At 55.9% G+C, this 14627-nt stretch overlaps 1 protein-coding gene across 1 annotated transcript; it reads left to right on the top strand.

Annotated features, from left to right (window-relative positions):
- The first annotated feature begins 687 nt into the window (after window positions 1–687).
- INSIG1 (insulin induced gene 1) lies at window positions 688–12420 on the top strand. Its single transcript, XM_052638684.1, has 6 exons — window positions 688–760; window positions 1400–1831; window positions 4419–4543; window positions 5707–5873; window positions 6396–6495; window positions 12202–12420. Exons 2-6 carry the CDS (start codon window positions 1423–1425, stop codon window positions 12229–12231), a joined length of 831 nt encoding a protein of 276 aa, XP_052494644.1. The 5' UTR covers window positions 688–760; window positions 1400–1422; the 3' UTR covers window positions 12232–12420.
- The last annotated feature ends 2207 nt before the right edge of the window (window positions 12421–14627 follow it).

A 14627-nucleotide genomic window follows, 5' to 3' on the forward strand; every position in this document is an offset into this window, starting at 1 on the left:
CTCCCGCGGCCGCCGTCCACCCGAGGCCCCGGGCGCTCTAGGCCAACCCCGTCCGTCCGGCAGTGCTCCCTCCCCTCGGCCGGTCCATCGGCCCGTCAGTCAGTCAGTCAGTCAGTCAGTCAGTGCTCCCTCCCCTCGGCCGGTCCATCGGCCCGTCAGTCAGTCAGTCAGTCAGTCAGTCAGTGCTCCCTCCCCTCGGCCGGTCCAGCGGGCCGTCCGTTAGCCAGCCCCCCTGCCCCGCTCCATCCTCTGCTCAGTCCGTCGGTCCCCCCGCCTGCCGTCTTCTCGCAGCTCTGTCCGTCGACAGCCCGCCCCCTCCCCTCGAGCCGGTCGGTCAGGCCGTCCCCCGTCATCGCCGTCACCCCCTACCCACCCCCGCCCTCAGCTAGCGTCCGGCCCCCGGGCGCGCTCAGCCCGCCGTCCGTCCGTCCGCGCTCCCGAGCCAGCGCGCCCGGCTCGGGGCGGCGGTGGCGTGTGATGACGTCATATGGGCCGCCTGCCCGCGATTGGCCGCGGCCGCCTCACCAGACCCCGAGCGGCCGGGCGCGCGGGCGGGGCGGAGCGCGCGGAAGCCACGCCCCCGGGCGGCGGGCCCGGCGGCCTGCCGGACGCGGGCACGTGACCCGGGGCCCCGCCGCCCGCCTTATAAGCGGCGCGGCGCGCGGACCGCTGCGGGCCCGACTTCTGGCGGTCCGGGCCGGTACGCTCCTGTGCGTCCCTCCTCCCTCGGCGAGCCCGCAGGCGGGCGCCCCTCGGCCAGGTACGCGGGGTGCGGCGAGGGCGGCGGGGTAGGGGCTCCGGGGCGGGCCGGGCTGGGATGTCCGGGTGCCGTCCCCTGCACTCCAGGCAGCCGCCCCTCTAGGCCGCCCTCCTTTGGGGGACCCTCGGGCCTGGGCGCCAGCCCTGACCCAAGCCCCGGACCCTGCGCGGGGGGCCAGCACCCCCGACCCCCAAATGCGCTTTGCCGGTGCGCCTCCCGGACCGGGAGGACCCCAGCACTGGTCCTGGGACGACCTGCCCCAGGTCCTGCCTGGCTGAGTCCGCCTCCTGCAGACAGACGGGGTCTGGAAAACTTCTGGACTGGACGGGCCAGAACTTCAGGGCTTCTGTGGAGGGGCGTTGTGGCGGGAGCGCAACGCCCAGGTTAACCTGCCTGCCGCGGAAAGCAGTCGGTGCATCTGCCTGGCTGGGGCTGTGGGGCAGGGTCCTTGCAGCTGCTCCCCACCCCGGGGCACCTGCCCGGTGTTACTAACTCCCGGAGGGCCTTAGGGGTTTTCCTGGACCTGCTGGTGGTGAACCAGAGCAGAGCCCTCCTTCTTGAGTGGGCTTCCCTGGACCTGACCTGCTTTGGAAGCGAACTTGATCAGGGTTCCACCTCCACGCCCTCTTTTCGTTCTAGGAAAGCCTGCAGGCTGGTGGCTCATGCCCAGACTGGACGACCACCTCTGGAGAGGTCCCTGTGCCAAGGGCACGAAGCACAGAAGCCACCCGAGGGCCAGCGCCAGAGGGCTGGTGGCCAAAGCGGGAGAGATGATCAACTCCTCAGGGTCAGGCCCCTCTCTGCTGGCAGCCCATGGCGCCCCGGGCACTGACCCCGCTCACGGGCTTCAGAGCACTGGTGTGGGGGGCCAGGGCAGCAGCGGCCACGTCAACAGCTGGCATCACCACTTGGTGCAGAGGAGCCTGGTGCTGTTCTCGGTGGGGGTGGTCCTGGCCTTGGTGCTCAACCTCCTGCAGGTCCAGAGGAATGTCACCCTGTTCCCGGACGAGGTCATCGCCACCATCTTCTCCTCCGCCTGGTGGGTTCCTCCGTGCTGCGGGACAGCAGCGGGTGAGTAGACACCGGAGATGTCTGTTGGGTTAGGAAGTGTGTTCAACCTCTGAGAACTGTTTATTTGAGAATGGGGCCATCCACAGAGGGGCGGTGTGCCTCTCCAGGGAGCGTACCTAGAGGAGAAGGGGTGAGAGGCAGAAGCCCAGATGCCAGGACTCTGGACACTGGTGATGGGGATCAGGCGGGGCAGTGACTGGCTGTTCCTCGCCCGTGCCAGGCTGACCGAGGTCCTTCCCTCTTTCTGATCTGGCCCTGAGGACAGTGTTGAGGGGCCCACAGCTGTCACCCCGAGCGAGCCGTGCCATTGGCCACCAGCGGAACTGGTGAGCCGAGGAACTGCCACGCGATTGGCTGGCCCTGGGAACACGCTACCCTCCGGGCAACCGAAAACAAACTGTCACGTGGGCGAGTGGGCAGAGCTGCCCCAGTGGCCTCCCGCACTTCCTTTTTCTGGATGGCCCTGTGAACGTGCCAAAGCCAGGCCTCACCCCCCCCACCCCCCCACACACAAAAAAACGCCGGGGTCCCTGGATGAAGGAAAACAAATGTCTTATTCAGAGTTTAGCCTTTAGTGCACCTGGCCAGCCACAAAACCTGACCCAGAGTCTGCAGTCTTAACAGACTAGACAGATGGACTGTATCTCTGAGTAAAATGTCTTGGTCGTCTGGCTGGTTTTAGGAAAAAACGCTGAATTGATCTCATCCCAATAGGGCGCTTAAGACTTCTCTGGCACCCAGCATTTGCTGTGGCCTAAGGTCTGCCGGTGGTTGAAGTGCAGTGAGCAGCCTGCCCTTGGCAGGCGTCCTGGGCTGGGGGGCCGGACAGTGTGGACCTAGGTGACCAGGCCGGCTCCTGTCTGCTCCGTGGCTGGCATTTACGGACTGTTTGATATGCTTTGCTCCCACTGGTCCTTACGAGACTCTGCTGCAGCTCCATTTCACAGACATGGGAACCACAAGGGGCCACGCTGAGTGGCAGGCCCGCCATCCATAGCTGGCTGTGTCCCCTGCACTGGGAACGCAGTGCCTTGTCAGCAGCCTCCCTTAGAACAGGGGGAGGCCCCAGGCTGGAGTGGGGACCCTCAGGGGAGTGGTGCTGTGGGGAGAAGGTTCTTATCGTTCTCAGGAAGTTATGCTCCTGCTCTGTTTTCTAAGCCCCGTCAGTGTGCCCTTTTACTATTAAGACGCCTTTTGGGGTACTGGGCCTAGGTGCACACTTCCAGTTTTTCATTCTCATGTGATATAATAGTTTCTTTGATTGGAACAGTTGATCTCAAAACCATTGAACCATTTGGTTTAGGCTTTATTTGTAACAGAAGCTTCAAGGAATTCCAGGGATATCTGATACATGATGTCTGGTACCCTAGCTGCTTTTTTTAAGCCATCAGTCAGGAGCATAAAGGGAAAATTCCATAGTATGTTTTCACCTACTTGAATCTGAAAGGCTAAGATTAAGATATAGTGACTTAAGTGATAGAACTGTTTGGGTTCCATTTTTGAAGACTCCAGAATTATGGGAGTTCCCTGGCGGTCTAGTGGTTAGGATTTGATGCTTTTACTGTGGTGGTCCAGGTTCAATCCCTGGTCGGGGAACTAAGATTTCACAAGCTATGCCATGTGGGTCCCCAACCCCCCAAAAAAAGTCCAAAATCAGAACTTGATAAAATGAATTATGAAATTGAAACTGTCTCGTCGACTCTTGGGCTGAGGCCGTGTTGCTTGTTCTGTGTTTGGGACCTAAAGTGGGCCCTTCTCGCGAGACACCAGGGGCGCCGTGCATGCCTCTGAAGCCTCGGTACCTGGCTGACTCCACCTGGCCTGCCTCCCGGCCAGCCACCACGCGCCCCAGTCCCTCTTGCTTTGGCTTTTTCCACTTTACTTCACCGCGGAACACTGAGCCTCCCCCCATCTGAACCGTCTGGGAACTCTGAGGCTTTAGAGTCCTGTGTCTGTGAAGACAGTTCCCGACCACACAGTAAGCTCCTCCTGCGTCCTCTGGTTACGTAACCCTCATCGTTTTACACACGAGCGCCAGGTTCCAGCAGGGTGAGCAGGGCGTGAGGCCGTGTGTCCCGTGCTCTGCCCCTGGTTTGGGGCCTGGATGCAGGGACGGTGGGGCGAGGTTGTGCTGAGCGCTGACCCACGGCAGGGGTGCACAGCGCACACGCGGGTCTCCTGCAGAAAACGCTGCGGAAAACTCCCCTTAACCGTCAGGGGCAGGGCCGCCCTCTGGGACCGTGGCACAGTTGGGTCGACACGGGGGTGCCGGGCCTGGGTGGTGTCAGAACGGGTGCCGTGGCCTCCGGGCCCTGCGGGTGCTCCCCGCACACTGGGCCAGGGAGGGGCACTGGGGCCGCAGTTTTATTTAAAATTGTACAAAATGATGTGGATTTTTCAGTTTGTATTCAAGGAGAACAAAGATGTGACATTAGTTTAAAAACAAAAGACGCAGAGTTAGTTTAAACGTCTGGTGACTGGTAAGCCTAGGGAAGGGAATGGCTTGAATAACGCGGTAATGATCCCCACGTGGCAACTGCATCTCTGCCAGCGTGCTCAGACGCTGCCGTCTTGTCTTCCCCCGCAGCTGTGGTCGGCCTGCTGTACCCCTGCATCGACAGCCACCTCGGAGAGCCGCACAAGTTCAAGCGGGAGTGGGCCAGCGTGATGCGCTGCGTGGCTGTCTTCGTGGGCATCAACCACGCCAGTGCTGTATCCTAAGGCGTTACTGTTAGTGGGTGTCCGTCGCGTCCTCGGTCAGTTGAGCCGTCCTCTTACAAGTATGATTTCAAACCACGTTGCTCAGTTTTCTCTCAGCAGAGCTTTCGAAATGGTCCTGAAAAGTCTTTTCAGTTCATTTCAGGAAACAGTTAAAATGACCCTGGGAACAGAGTGAATATCTTTATATTCTGTCCCTTTCTTGGTCACTACCTGTTGGATCCTCGGAGATCGTTTGGTAAATTCCTCGTACGATTCTGCCTCGCATCCTTCCACCGTGCACACCTGGTTCCTGTGGTGCAGTGAGAAGTTGCGAGAGCTTCACTCTTCTTGGCCGACCCTTCCAGAAGGCAGAGCAGAAGCCTGTCTGCTTCTCTGCCCTTCCCAGTCATGACCAGCGAAGGGCCAGGGCTGATCAGAGGAGGTGGCCTCAGGAATAGGGTTCCCAGTGGAGGTTACATTCAAGGTCAGGTTCTGGCATCCACCAGTGGGCTGCCTGGCAAAACACAGTGCAGTCTTTAGGAAGATGGGCCATGGTTTCTCAGGTCTCAGGAGATTTATGGTTTCTTTCTCACAGCGAGATTATATTTTTAAATTCTGGAGAAAGCTGTTTTTAGAGTTTCTGCTGCTTAAATCTGCTCTACCCTGATTTTAATGATAAGAATGTTAAGAAAAGGTATTACAAGAGAGCCTGGCTCCGACGCATTTGTTTTGTCCCCAGCTAATAAAGCGGTGTTGTGAAGGAGGCCAGCTGTGTCCCCATCAGCTGTGACCGTGTTGTGTTGAATGCCTTTCCGATGAGGTGTCTCCTTGCAGACACAGTAAAGACTGTGCTTGCTCAGTTCAAACTGCTAATAAGAACAGGAAATAAAAGTGGGACTGTGGATGACTTATTAGAATATAGTTGTTTAGTGGTTGAAATAAACCCAAGCAGGGTTTTATGCATAGCTTTTAGGTCTTTGACTGGTAAGGTCAAGTTTTCGACACAGGGGTGTCAGAGATGCCCCAGGTCATCCTGATCGAGTTCTCTGCAGCTCACCCGGCAGCTTCTGTGGCTGGAGAATCCGGTGGTGCACATGTGTAGGCCCCAGGGCTCGCTTGCATGTCTTTGACTGTATTAGAAATTGTTGCACTTTTCCTTAACTTTGCATCACCAGAAACTGGATTTTGCCAATAACGTTCAGCTCTCCTTGACATTAGCAGCACTGTCTCTGGGCCTCTGGTGGACATTTGACCGTTCAAGAAGTGGCCTGGGGCTGGGCATCACCATAGCCTTCCTGGCCACCCTGATCACGCAGCTGCTGGTGTACAACGGAGTCTATCAGTAAGCACGTGCTCTGCCTGGAAGCTGTCGCTCCACTTTTACTTGGAATACCCACGAAGCTGAGATACCATGTTCTGGTTGTAATTACACAGCATGAGCTTAGACATGAAGTCTTCAAAAGCGCTGCTTATTGTTGACTCACGTAAAAATGCACCATCTGTAATTTAAGGAAAACCAAGCCATGGTGGAGAGCTCTGCATTGCTCTTCAGTCTCGTAAGCCGTGTCCAGGTCCTCGTGACCCATGCTGGGCTGCAGCACACCAGACTTCCTTGTCCTCCACCATCTCCCGGAGCTCGCTCAAGCTCATGTGCATCGAGTTGGTGATGCATCCAGCCATCTCATCCTCTGCAGCCCCCTTTTCCTCCTGCCCTCAGTCTTTCCCAGCATCAGGGTCTTTTCCGAAGCGTTGGCTCTCCGTGCCAGGGGGCCGTGGTGGGCGGTGAGCGTTGGTGTTGCTTGCTAGCGTGGCTGGTGTGTGTGCTTGCCCGCCACGCAGGGCTCATGCCTCCCTCTCCCTCCAGGTACACGTCCCCAGATTTCCTCTACATCCGCTCCTGGCTGCCCTGCATCTTCTTCTCGGGAGGTGTGACCGTGGGAAACATAGGACGACAGCTGGCCATGGTACGTAAAGTGGTCACGTTGGTGCCTGCTGGGAGCTTTCCGCTTGATCAGCTTGTTTGCCTAAGACATTATCATTTGTGTCAATAAATGTATAGTCAGGAGCAACAGTTATTCAGATAAGCATACACTTTAAAAAAAGGCACATTCCCAGGTCATTCTTGGCTAACTTGTAAAGGTTCAGGGATTTGTAAGCTCACAGTGAGACTGGCAGAGGAACCAGAGCTCCCCTCACATGGCAGATGCTCTCAGCTGCTTTTCTGAACTGCTTCTCCTGTAGTAACTGGCAGAGACGAGCTACAGGAATGGCTAACTGAATGATTAATGATGAGTTTCCTCCTGGGCTTCACAGCGCGGGTATAGACAACACCATGCTAGGTGAAGGGTGCCACACCAGGCCCACGAGAGCGCGGGCGGGGCTGGGGGGCGCTGAGTGTCCCTGGGTGGGTGGACTCCATCCTGGACCTTGTCTAAGGACTAAAGGGAGAGACACTGAGTCCTGAACGGAGCTGTTTCCCAAGAGCCAGAAAGGCAGACACAGTCAGGATGCCTTGGCAGTTGTGTTTGGGAGTGAAAGATCGCGACACGTGAGCACTTTGATGAAGGAGCGTGCAACGTGGACATTTAACTGTTTTGAATGGACTTCAACTCAAAGGCTTAAATAAAGTGAATTTTGAAAAGGAAACTAGAGTCTTATGAGGGCCATTTCTCTCAGAGACACACTCTGGGACTTTCTTAGAAACTTGTCTTGGTCCCTCATGCTTTCATTTTTAAAAAGAGGACATTTATTTGTGCCCGCTGAGCTTGGCTTGGGAGCTGCCTGCTTGGCTGTTTGACAAGAATGGAAATAATTTAAAAAGGGGAATTTGTGATGTGTCCCACTGGCTCCCGAGTCCACGGCATCCTTCCCCCACCCCGACCCTTGTGATTGTCTGGACCCGCCGCCAAAACGAAAGCTGACGACGGTCTGTCTCTGGACCCCTTGTGAGCATGCGGGCAGCCCTGCCCTGTGACCACAGCCTCGCAACACCCTTGTGCTGATCCCCGCGGCCCCTGGTGATTCCAGGGAGAATGAGGCAGCTGCATGCTCGCCATCCGCCTTGAGATGTTCATTTTGGTAGTATTTAGTTAGCATTCTTAATAAGGGTTTTGAGATGAGGTTGTCTTCAGCTCCTGTGACTCTTCATGGAGTTAAAGTTGACACCATTCAGCCAACTGGTTATTACTTCAGGAGGAGGCGTAGATGCTGTCACACGTTTATGATGAAGGTCTTTTGACAAATTTTGTAAAGAAGTGTCCTTTCGATAGAGGTAGACGCTGCACGCCATGCACAGGATCGTAACACCAGAAATGGTTGGAGGAGACTCCCGGGAGCGGCACGGCCACGCCTTTGGCGGTAACACTAAGCGGAGGTGCTTTTAGCAGCTGTCCTTCCATCCTTGTCTTGCTGCTGCTGTCCAGTCGCTCAGTCGTGTCCGACTCTTTGCGACCCCATGAACTGCAGCACACCGGGCTTCCCGGTCCTTCACCGTCTCCCAGAGTTTGCTCAAACTCAGGTCCACTGAGTCGGTGATGCCATCCAACCGTCTCATCCTTTGTCACCCCCTTCTGCTACCTTCAGTCTTCCCAGCGTCAGGGTCTTCTCTAGTGAGTTGGCTCTTTGCATCAGGTGGCCAGAGTATTGGAGCTTCAGCTTTAGCATCAGTCCTTCCAGTGAATATCCAGGGTAGATTTCCTTTAGGATGGACTGGTTGGTCGTAGACACTTTCATTTTTTTTGAAAAGATGAGTGAAAGTTTTAAACAGAACTTAAGATAACTGGCATAATGGTAATTCCCCTTTCTTAAAGGTGTTTCTTCTTTTTTACTCTTCAAAATTGGGGACAGTCTTATCTTTGGATGTTACTGTTGTGTTTTGAAACTGGAAGAGGCTGGTGAGCATTGCAGTCATCAAAGGGAAAAGAGCCCCGCCCCAGTCTCTGAGTCCAGCCCTCCCGCTGTCTTTCCATCCGTGCACATTGATTTGTGTGTATATTTGGCCACGCCTCACAGCTTGTGGTATGTTAGTCCCCAGCCAGGGCCTGGACCCCAGCCCCAGCAGGGCAAGCTGCTGACGGGGAGACTGGTAGACTCCTCAGACGTGTGAAGCCAGAGGGGGAGTCACAGCTGGTTTTACAGATGCCCCCTCTGCTGCCAGCCGCTCGAGGGAGGGCAAGAGCAAAGCCCCTTTCCCTGAGTCCTCAGACCCCAGCAGAGGACACGGTCCACGTGATCACACGCAGGGCGGTCACAGCTCGGGTCGCAGCCCTGTTTCTGGCAGAGTCGGGGAGAGGATGAGGAAAGGTTACTCCTGTTAGAGCTACTTGGGGCCCAAGAGTGAGGCTCGCGGTTCAGATGGCCTTAAGGGGTCAGCCGGTTGGACTGGCAGAGGTGGGCTGTAGTGAGGAGCCGTGTTCGTGGGGGCGGGCCAGGGAGCGCTCTGCAGGAAAGAAGTGGCCGCTTCTGACAAGTAGGTGGTTGGGGTTGTTCTTTTCTCTTTTGCAATTTTAAAGTTTTCCGTTGTTCTGCAGTTGACCTTTGAAGAACAGGTGGATTAGGGGCACCAACCCTCCTAGAAGTTGAAAACTTGAGTGTATTGGATGAACCCTATACTGACGGATACAGCCAACCAGGGACCGTATTGAAGCCTTGCTCTCAAATCCTTGTTGTTCGAGGGCCAGCTGTACTTGGTAACCGGAGCACTGGCCTGTGTACAGGAGCCCGTGGCCGTGGTCTCTGCAGCGGGCAGACCTGTGTCAGGAGTGGGGCAGGCCCGTCTGCTGTGTCCCGCGGAGGGTGTCCGTGGGACGGTCACCGCAGGACTGTGGCACTCTGCAGCGGGCAGACCTGTGTCAGGAGGGGGGCAGGCCCGTCCGCTGTCTCCCACGGAGGGTGTCCGTGGGACAGTCACCACAGGACTGTGGCCCTCTGCCTCCGCACAGCGCCGTCTGTGCACTGGGAGCAGGGCCTTGGCCCTGGGCTGTGGGCGACAGGAAGGCGGGGAGTCAGGCCCCCACCCCCGGCGACAGGAAGGCGGGGAATCGGGCCCCCACCCCTGGTGACAGGGAGGCAGGGAATCGGGCCCCCATCCCCTGCAGAGCCCCTAGACCCTCATCCCCACCCCGGCCTCCCCTCCTTCAGTGCATCCTGCCTGGTCCCTGGCTTTCTGTTTGTCTCTTCCATCCTTCAGGGCGTCGTAAATGAAAGTGACGTGAAAGTCACTCGGTCTTTGTGACCCATGGACCACACAGTCCATGGGATTCTCCAGGCCAGAAGACTGGAGTGGGCAGCCTTTCCCTTTTCCAGGGGATCTTCCCAACCCAGGGATTGAACCCAGGTCTCCCACATTGCAGGCAGATTCTTTACCAGCTGAGCCACAAGGGAAGCCCAGTACTGGAGTGGGCAGCCTTTCCCTTCTCCAGGGGATCTTCCCAACCCAGGGATCAAACCCAGGTCTCCCGCATTGCAGGCCAATTCTTTACCATCTGAGCTATGAAGGAAGCCCTCTGTAAATGACTCTCCCCTGAAAGCAGTAGGGAATCTTAAAAACCCCCGCTTTGTCTGGCAGGAATTACACAGCCTTCACAGCCTATCAGTTGACCTCTGAACCTGACAGTGACCCCTCCTCTTTACAAACCCTCCATCCACTTCAGCCTTTCCTGCCATGTCCGTGGGATGGCAGACCGCCTTTCCGCAATGTGCTGTTGTTGCAGGAGCAAACAGATAACTGTGTGAAGCCGAAATTGTATTTTTCATGAGACTAGAATTGGAAGTGTAGGAAGTTATATTTGCTTCAAATTGCATCAGGGCTGAAGAACCAAAAATATATTTATAATAAGGTTTGTCTTAGAAAGCTATAACCGCCTGTGACTTGACCGTCCCTGCCGGAAGGACCTTCTGCTCTTCCCCACCACCCAGCGGCCAACGGCTGTGATGGGCTGGAGCAGGGCCATAGCCTCTGCCCTCTGCCCCTGCCTGAGCACCCACCGCCCAGTCCTGGTCCCCCAGAGCAGTGCCCAGGGCCGGGCACAGAGGCTCGTGCCCCTCAGCCCGCTGGGGTGTTCGCCCTGACGGCTTGGGTTTGTGTCTCTGTGGGGTCTCAGAGCTCGGCCTGGACAGCGCAGCACCTCACTAGACTCTCCTGAGCAAGTTAAACAGTTTTTTAAAGAAAGAGTTCGAATACTTTAGCCAGGTTTTTATTTTGTTTCTTTGAAGAAAGGGAAAAAACTAACAGCTGCTATGTGACAGTGAGCTTACTCTTCACTTGGAATTTGAAAGGACTCGGAGCCTTAGAAACGGGGTCGCTCGGCACCTCGCTGATGGCCCTGTTCACCCGCCCGTGGCCACTGTCCTTGCTTTCAGAGCAGCCTCCCTGCCGCCGTCGGACAGAGGACACTTCTGACTCATATTCCAGCCACAGCGTTTCAGGGTGGATTTTTGGTTTCAAACGTCTCCAAGTGAGGCTTTGTAGCGGAACGCACAGAAGACAAAGGGCTGAAGGCGTCGACGCGAGGTGGGCGCCAGTCAGCACGGGGCCGGAGAGTCCCATGTGACGCGCCTGCAGCCCGCCCCTCCCGTCCTCTCAGTTCTGCCCTTAAACGTGCTTCCTGGCCTGGGCAGGTGTGCCGCAGAGCCACAGGCTGGCTTTGCTCAAGCGATCAGTGGCTCGCATAGCTTTTTCTGCGGTACCTGCCCCCCACCTATGGGTTTAGACGTGCTTCCTGGCCTGGGCAGGCGTGCCCCAGAGCCACAGGCTGGCTTTGCTCGAGTGTTCAGTGGCTCGCGTAGCTTTTCCTGTGGTGCCTGCCGTCCGTCTGTGGGTTTAGACAGGAGTCTGCAGCCTCATTTTATCGGGCTCGTGTCTGTTGTTCACAGATGAAAGTCTCTTCTCAGAAACAGTGAGGCTTTGCACTGCCGTGTGAGCAGCGTGGCCCTGTCCCCAGAGCCCCGGCCCCGGACGCCACGTCCCCAGCGTGCCTCTCCCGTCTGCGATGCGGCGGCTCCTGGCCGTCGTGGCCGTGGTGTCGTCAGGGGCTGACGTCCGTTGGCACTTGCCCGAGTCCTGTGGCGGCGGTCTGGGGGCAGGACTGTCAGCCCGCTTTGGAGATGGGGGTCGGAGCCCAGGAGGCTGAGCGCCTGGCATCTGGTGCAGAGCGAGCTGGCCCGTGTGGCTTGCTCGGCCTCTCAGCAGGGGTCAGGGTGGACACGGGGGGCCCCGGCTCTGGCAGGAGGCAGGGGGCTCTCCTCACACAGGCCCGTGACCCCAGGAAGGTCAGCCTCTGGTCTGGGACCTGCTCCTCCAGTGGGGTGTTTGTCCTCGATTGAAGGCCCACCAGGCTGGGCCCAGACAGCGGCCAGAAGCACAGGGTGCCCTCCCTGGGTGTCTGCACTGGTCGGTGACAAGATGTGCGTAGACACGGCTTCTGGGCAGCGGTGCCGCCTCCCGTCCTGTCTGAGCGGGACAGACTGGGTCTGCTGAGACGGCGGCTCCCAGCTCAGGGCCCCGAGGGCATCGCCATGGGGCTGGGGGAGCCCACCTGCCGCCCCTCTCCACCCTCGCCTCCAGCGCAAAGGAATTCTTCATCTCTCTTTGTAGGGTCCGCTTAAATTGCTAATTAAAACACGTACACATCCAGCGCTAACATCCTCTTTTTTTCTCTTTCCCCACATAGGGTGTCCCCGAAAAGCCACACAGTGATTGAACCTTCAGACTCACGGATCCTGAAGAGTGGCAAGGTTTGGAAGGAAAATCCATGATACTGGGTAGTGACGAAGACTATCTCTTTTCCTCAGTAATCTTTTCAGATGGGGCTGACTGTACCAGTGACTCCTGGAAAACACTTCACCTGTTTCAGAGCAGCCAAGCGGGTGGATGGCCACTGGTGTTGAGACGGCACCTTGTGGGACAGTGTCTGGGCCTGCGTCCGCCGGGGGGCACCACAAGCAGGCCGGCCGGGCACCAGGCCCTGAGGACTCAGTTTCCCATGTTATTAAATGCCAAGTTGCCATATTTCCTAAGCCTCGAACTAAAGCCTAACTGCCAGCTCTGGTTCCATGTCAGGGCCCTGGGGATGGCTTGGTGGTGCTTATGAAGATGAAGTGTGGTGAGATAGGAATATTACTCATCCAAAAGATTTTAAAAATAGGGCTGTGTTGTGAAAAAAGAGAAGGCAGTGGTGGCAGCAAGTGCTGGGTGGCCGTGCCGGGCAGGCGGGCACGGTGTGCCCTCGGTGCCCGCGTGGGGCCCTGCGCAGACAGCCCTGCAGAGGAGGCAGTGAGTGGGAGGTCGTGGCTCTGCGCTGTGATGGGTTGGACTTTCCACCCCAGTATTCACAGAGTTTGCCCGGAATCCGCATCGTCTCGAAGGGGGCACCCGCCGGCCACACGTCTCTGTCTTCACCCAAAACTTGCATTTTCTCTGATACTCGGGAAGAAGAGACAGCTTTTTCCCCACAGCCCTAGGAGATCTGCAATCTGTGATTGCCTTGTAAAAAGAAGAGTGCGCACGTCACTGCATCAAACATTCGGTGTCTCTAAACCCTCAAAGGACGCGGTGAGCACAGTGCACTCACTCGATGGCACAGCCCACGTTGGGCCCGGTATGCAAGTCCTGGGCCTTCGACTTCAAGTGCAATGTATAGGAAAACCAATCTGAGCCTTGTATTCTCTTTAAATATTTATTATTATTTTTTTAAACGTATGCGGTGTTAAAGAGGGTTCTCCATTTCAGTGCTGCATGGAGGCAAGATTCAGCAATAATTTCTTTCCACTTGTGAAGTTACTTTGTTGTGCCCTCCCGCTGAGCCCCAGTACTTTGAAATACTCCTAGTTTGGGGGGTTTAGTAAACTTGTAATTTTTACTTACAAATTCACCCGTTCTGTATTTTGCAATTTAAAACATTTAGGTTGTTTCGAATCCTGTGAATGTGGCTTGATGGTAAGATTCCTCTGGCAGCTGGCAGTCGGGGGGCTGGGGACATGGGAGCCCCTACCGGCAGCCGTGGACTCTGTGCGTCCCTGGCTCCTCTCACCCGATGGTCCCCATCTCAGTTTGCTTTTGTTTTAAGGAGAATATCCTGGAGTAAATTTTAGGTTACTGTAGCAACTTTGTTTTAGAGGAATTTCGTTTAAAAGAAAATAGGACCATTCTGAACTTTGCAATGACCCCCTTATGACATTTTCCGAAAACGAAAACCATCAGCTATGCGAAAAGATTTTTCAATGAGGATGTCCGCGTTTTTGTTGAAAAACCAGAAGTTATTAGATGAAAGCAGTCATTGAATCTTTCCAATATACTTGATCATGCACAATGAGTATTTTTCTCTCTTAAACTGGAAATAAATCTCTGTCTGTTAGAAGCAGTATAGCCAAAAGATGTGAATCTGAAGAATTTCGTTGCCAATATTTTCTAGCAAGTATGTGAACCAAAGTCATTTGAGTTCGTGTAAACGTTAAAATAGTATGAGCGGAATTTGCACTATACCAGATTGGAACATCTAGTGAGATTCACATTCATGCTAAGTTTCCAGCATTGTGTTCTTTTGAGTTCATTTTTTTATTTTTATTAAAGGTTCAAAACCAACCATTGGATTTATGGGTTTTTCTTTAACGGGAGGCGGGGGAATTCCCTCTGTAGGATAGTCACATTTGGAATGGAAGAATGTTTTATAGCTTTCCCAAATTTACTAAGTTGCCACACAATCTTGGGAAAAATATTTTTTCCTCGTGGTGGAAATGCAGGTGTTTAACCTCCCGCCCCACCCACTGATCCTGGGAAGTGGGATGTCTTCTCCGGCCTGCCCGCCTCCAGGAATGCTGTCCTCCGTCTTGAAGTGAGAGGGCCCTTCTCCTCGTCCTAGGGAGCGGGGTGTCTGGGCACCCAGGGAAAGGGCAGAGGGAGCCTCCAGGCTGTTGGCAGCCAGTGCGTCCAGGGGCCCCGAGTGAGGGTCCACGTGGCAGAGGCCCGCTGTCCCTGGCGCCCGCTGCACGGGGTTACCCCAGTTGAAGTTGTCACAGATGTGGTGTGTGCACACACACCGCCCGCTGTGAACGCCCGCACTGCCAGGGCTGGGTGCTGGGTTGGACAAGAATCAGAACT

This window comes from Budorcas taxicolor, chromosome 4 (genome assembly GCF_023091745.1).
Source record: "Budorcas taxicolor isolate Tak-1 chromosome 4, Takin1.1, whole genome shotgun sequence".
Taxonomy (NCBI): domain Eukaryota; kingdom Metazoa; phylum Chordata; class Mammalia; order Artiodactyla; family Bovidae; genus Budorcas; species Budorcas taxicolor.

Coding starts and splice junctions, on each gene's coding strand:
- INSIG1 (XM_052638684.1), top strand. CDS start 1,423: ATGCCCAGACTGGACGACCACCTCTGGAGAGGTCCCTGTGCCAAGGGC. Junction 1,832..4,418: donor GTGCTGCGGGACAGCAGCGG/GTGAGTAGACAC, acceptor CTTCCCCCGCAG/CTGTGGTCGGCCTGCTGTAC. Junction 4,544..5,706: donor GCATCAACCACGCCAGTGCT/GTATCCTAAGGC, acceptor TTGCATCACCAG/AAACTGGATTTTGCCAATAA.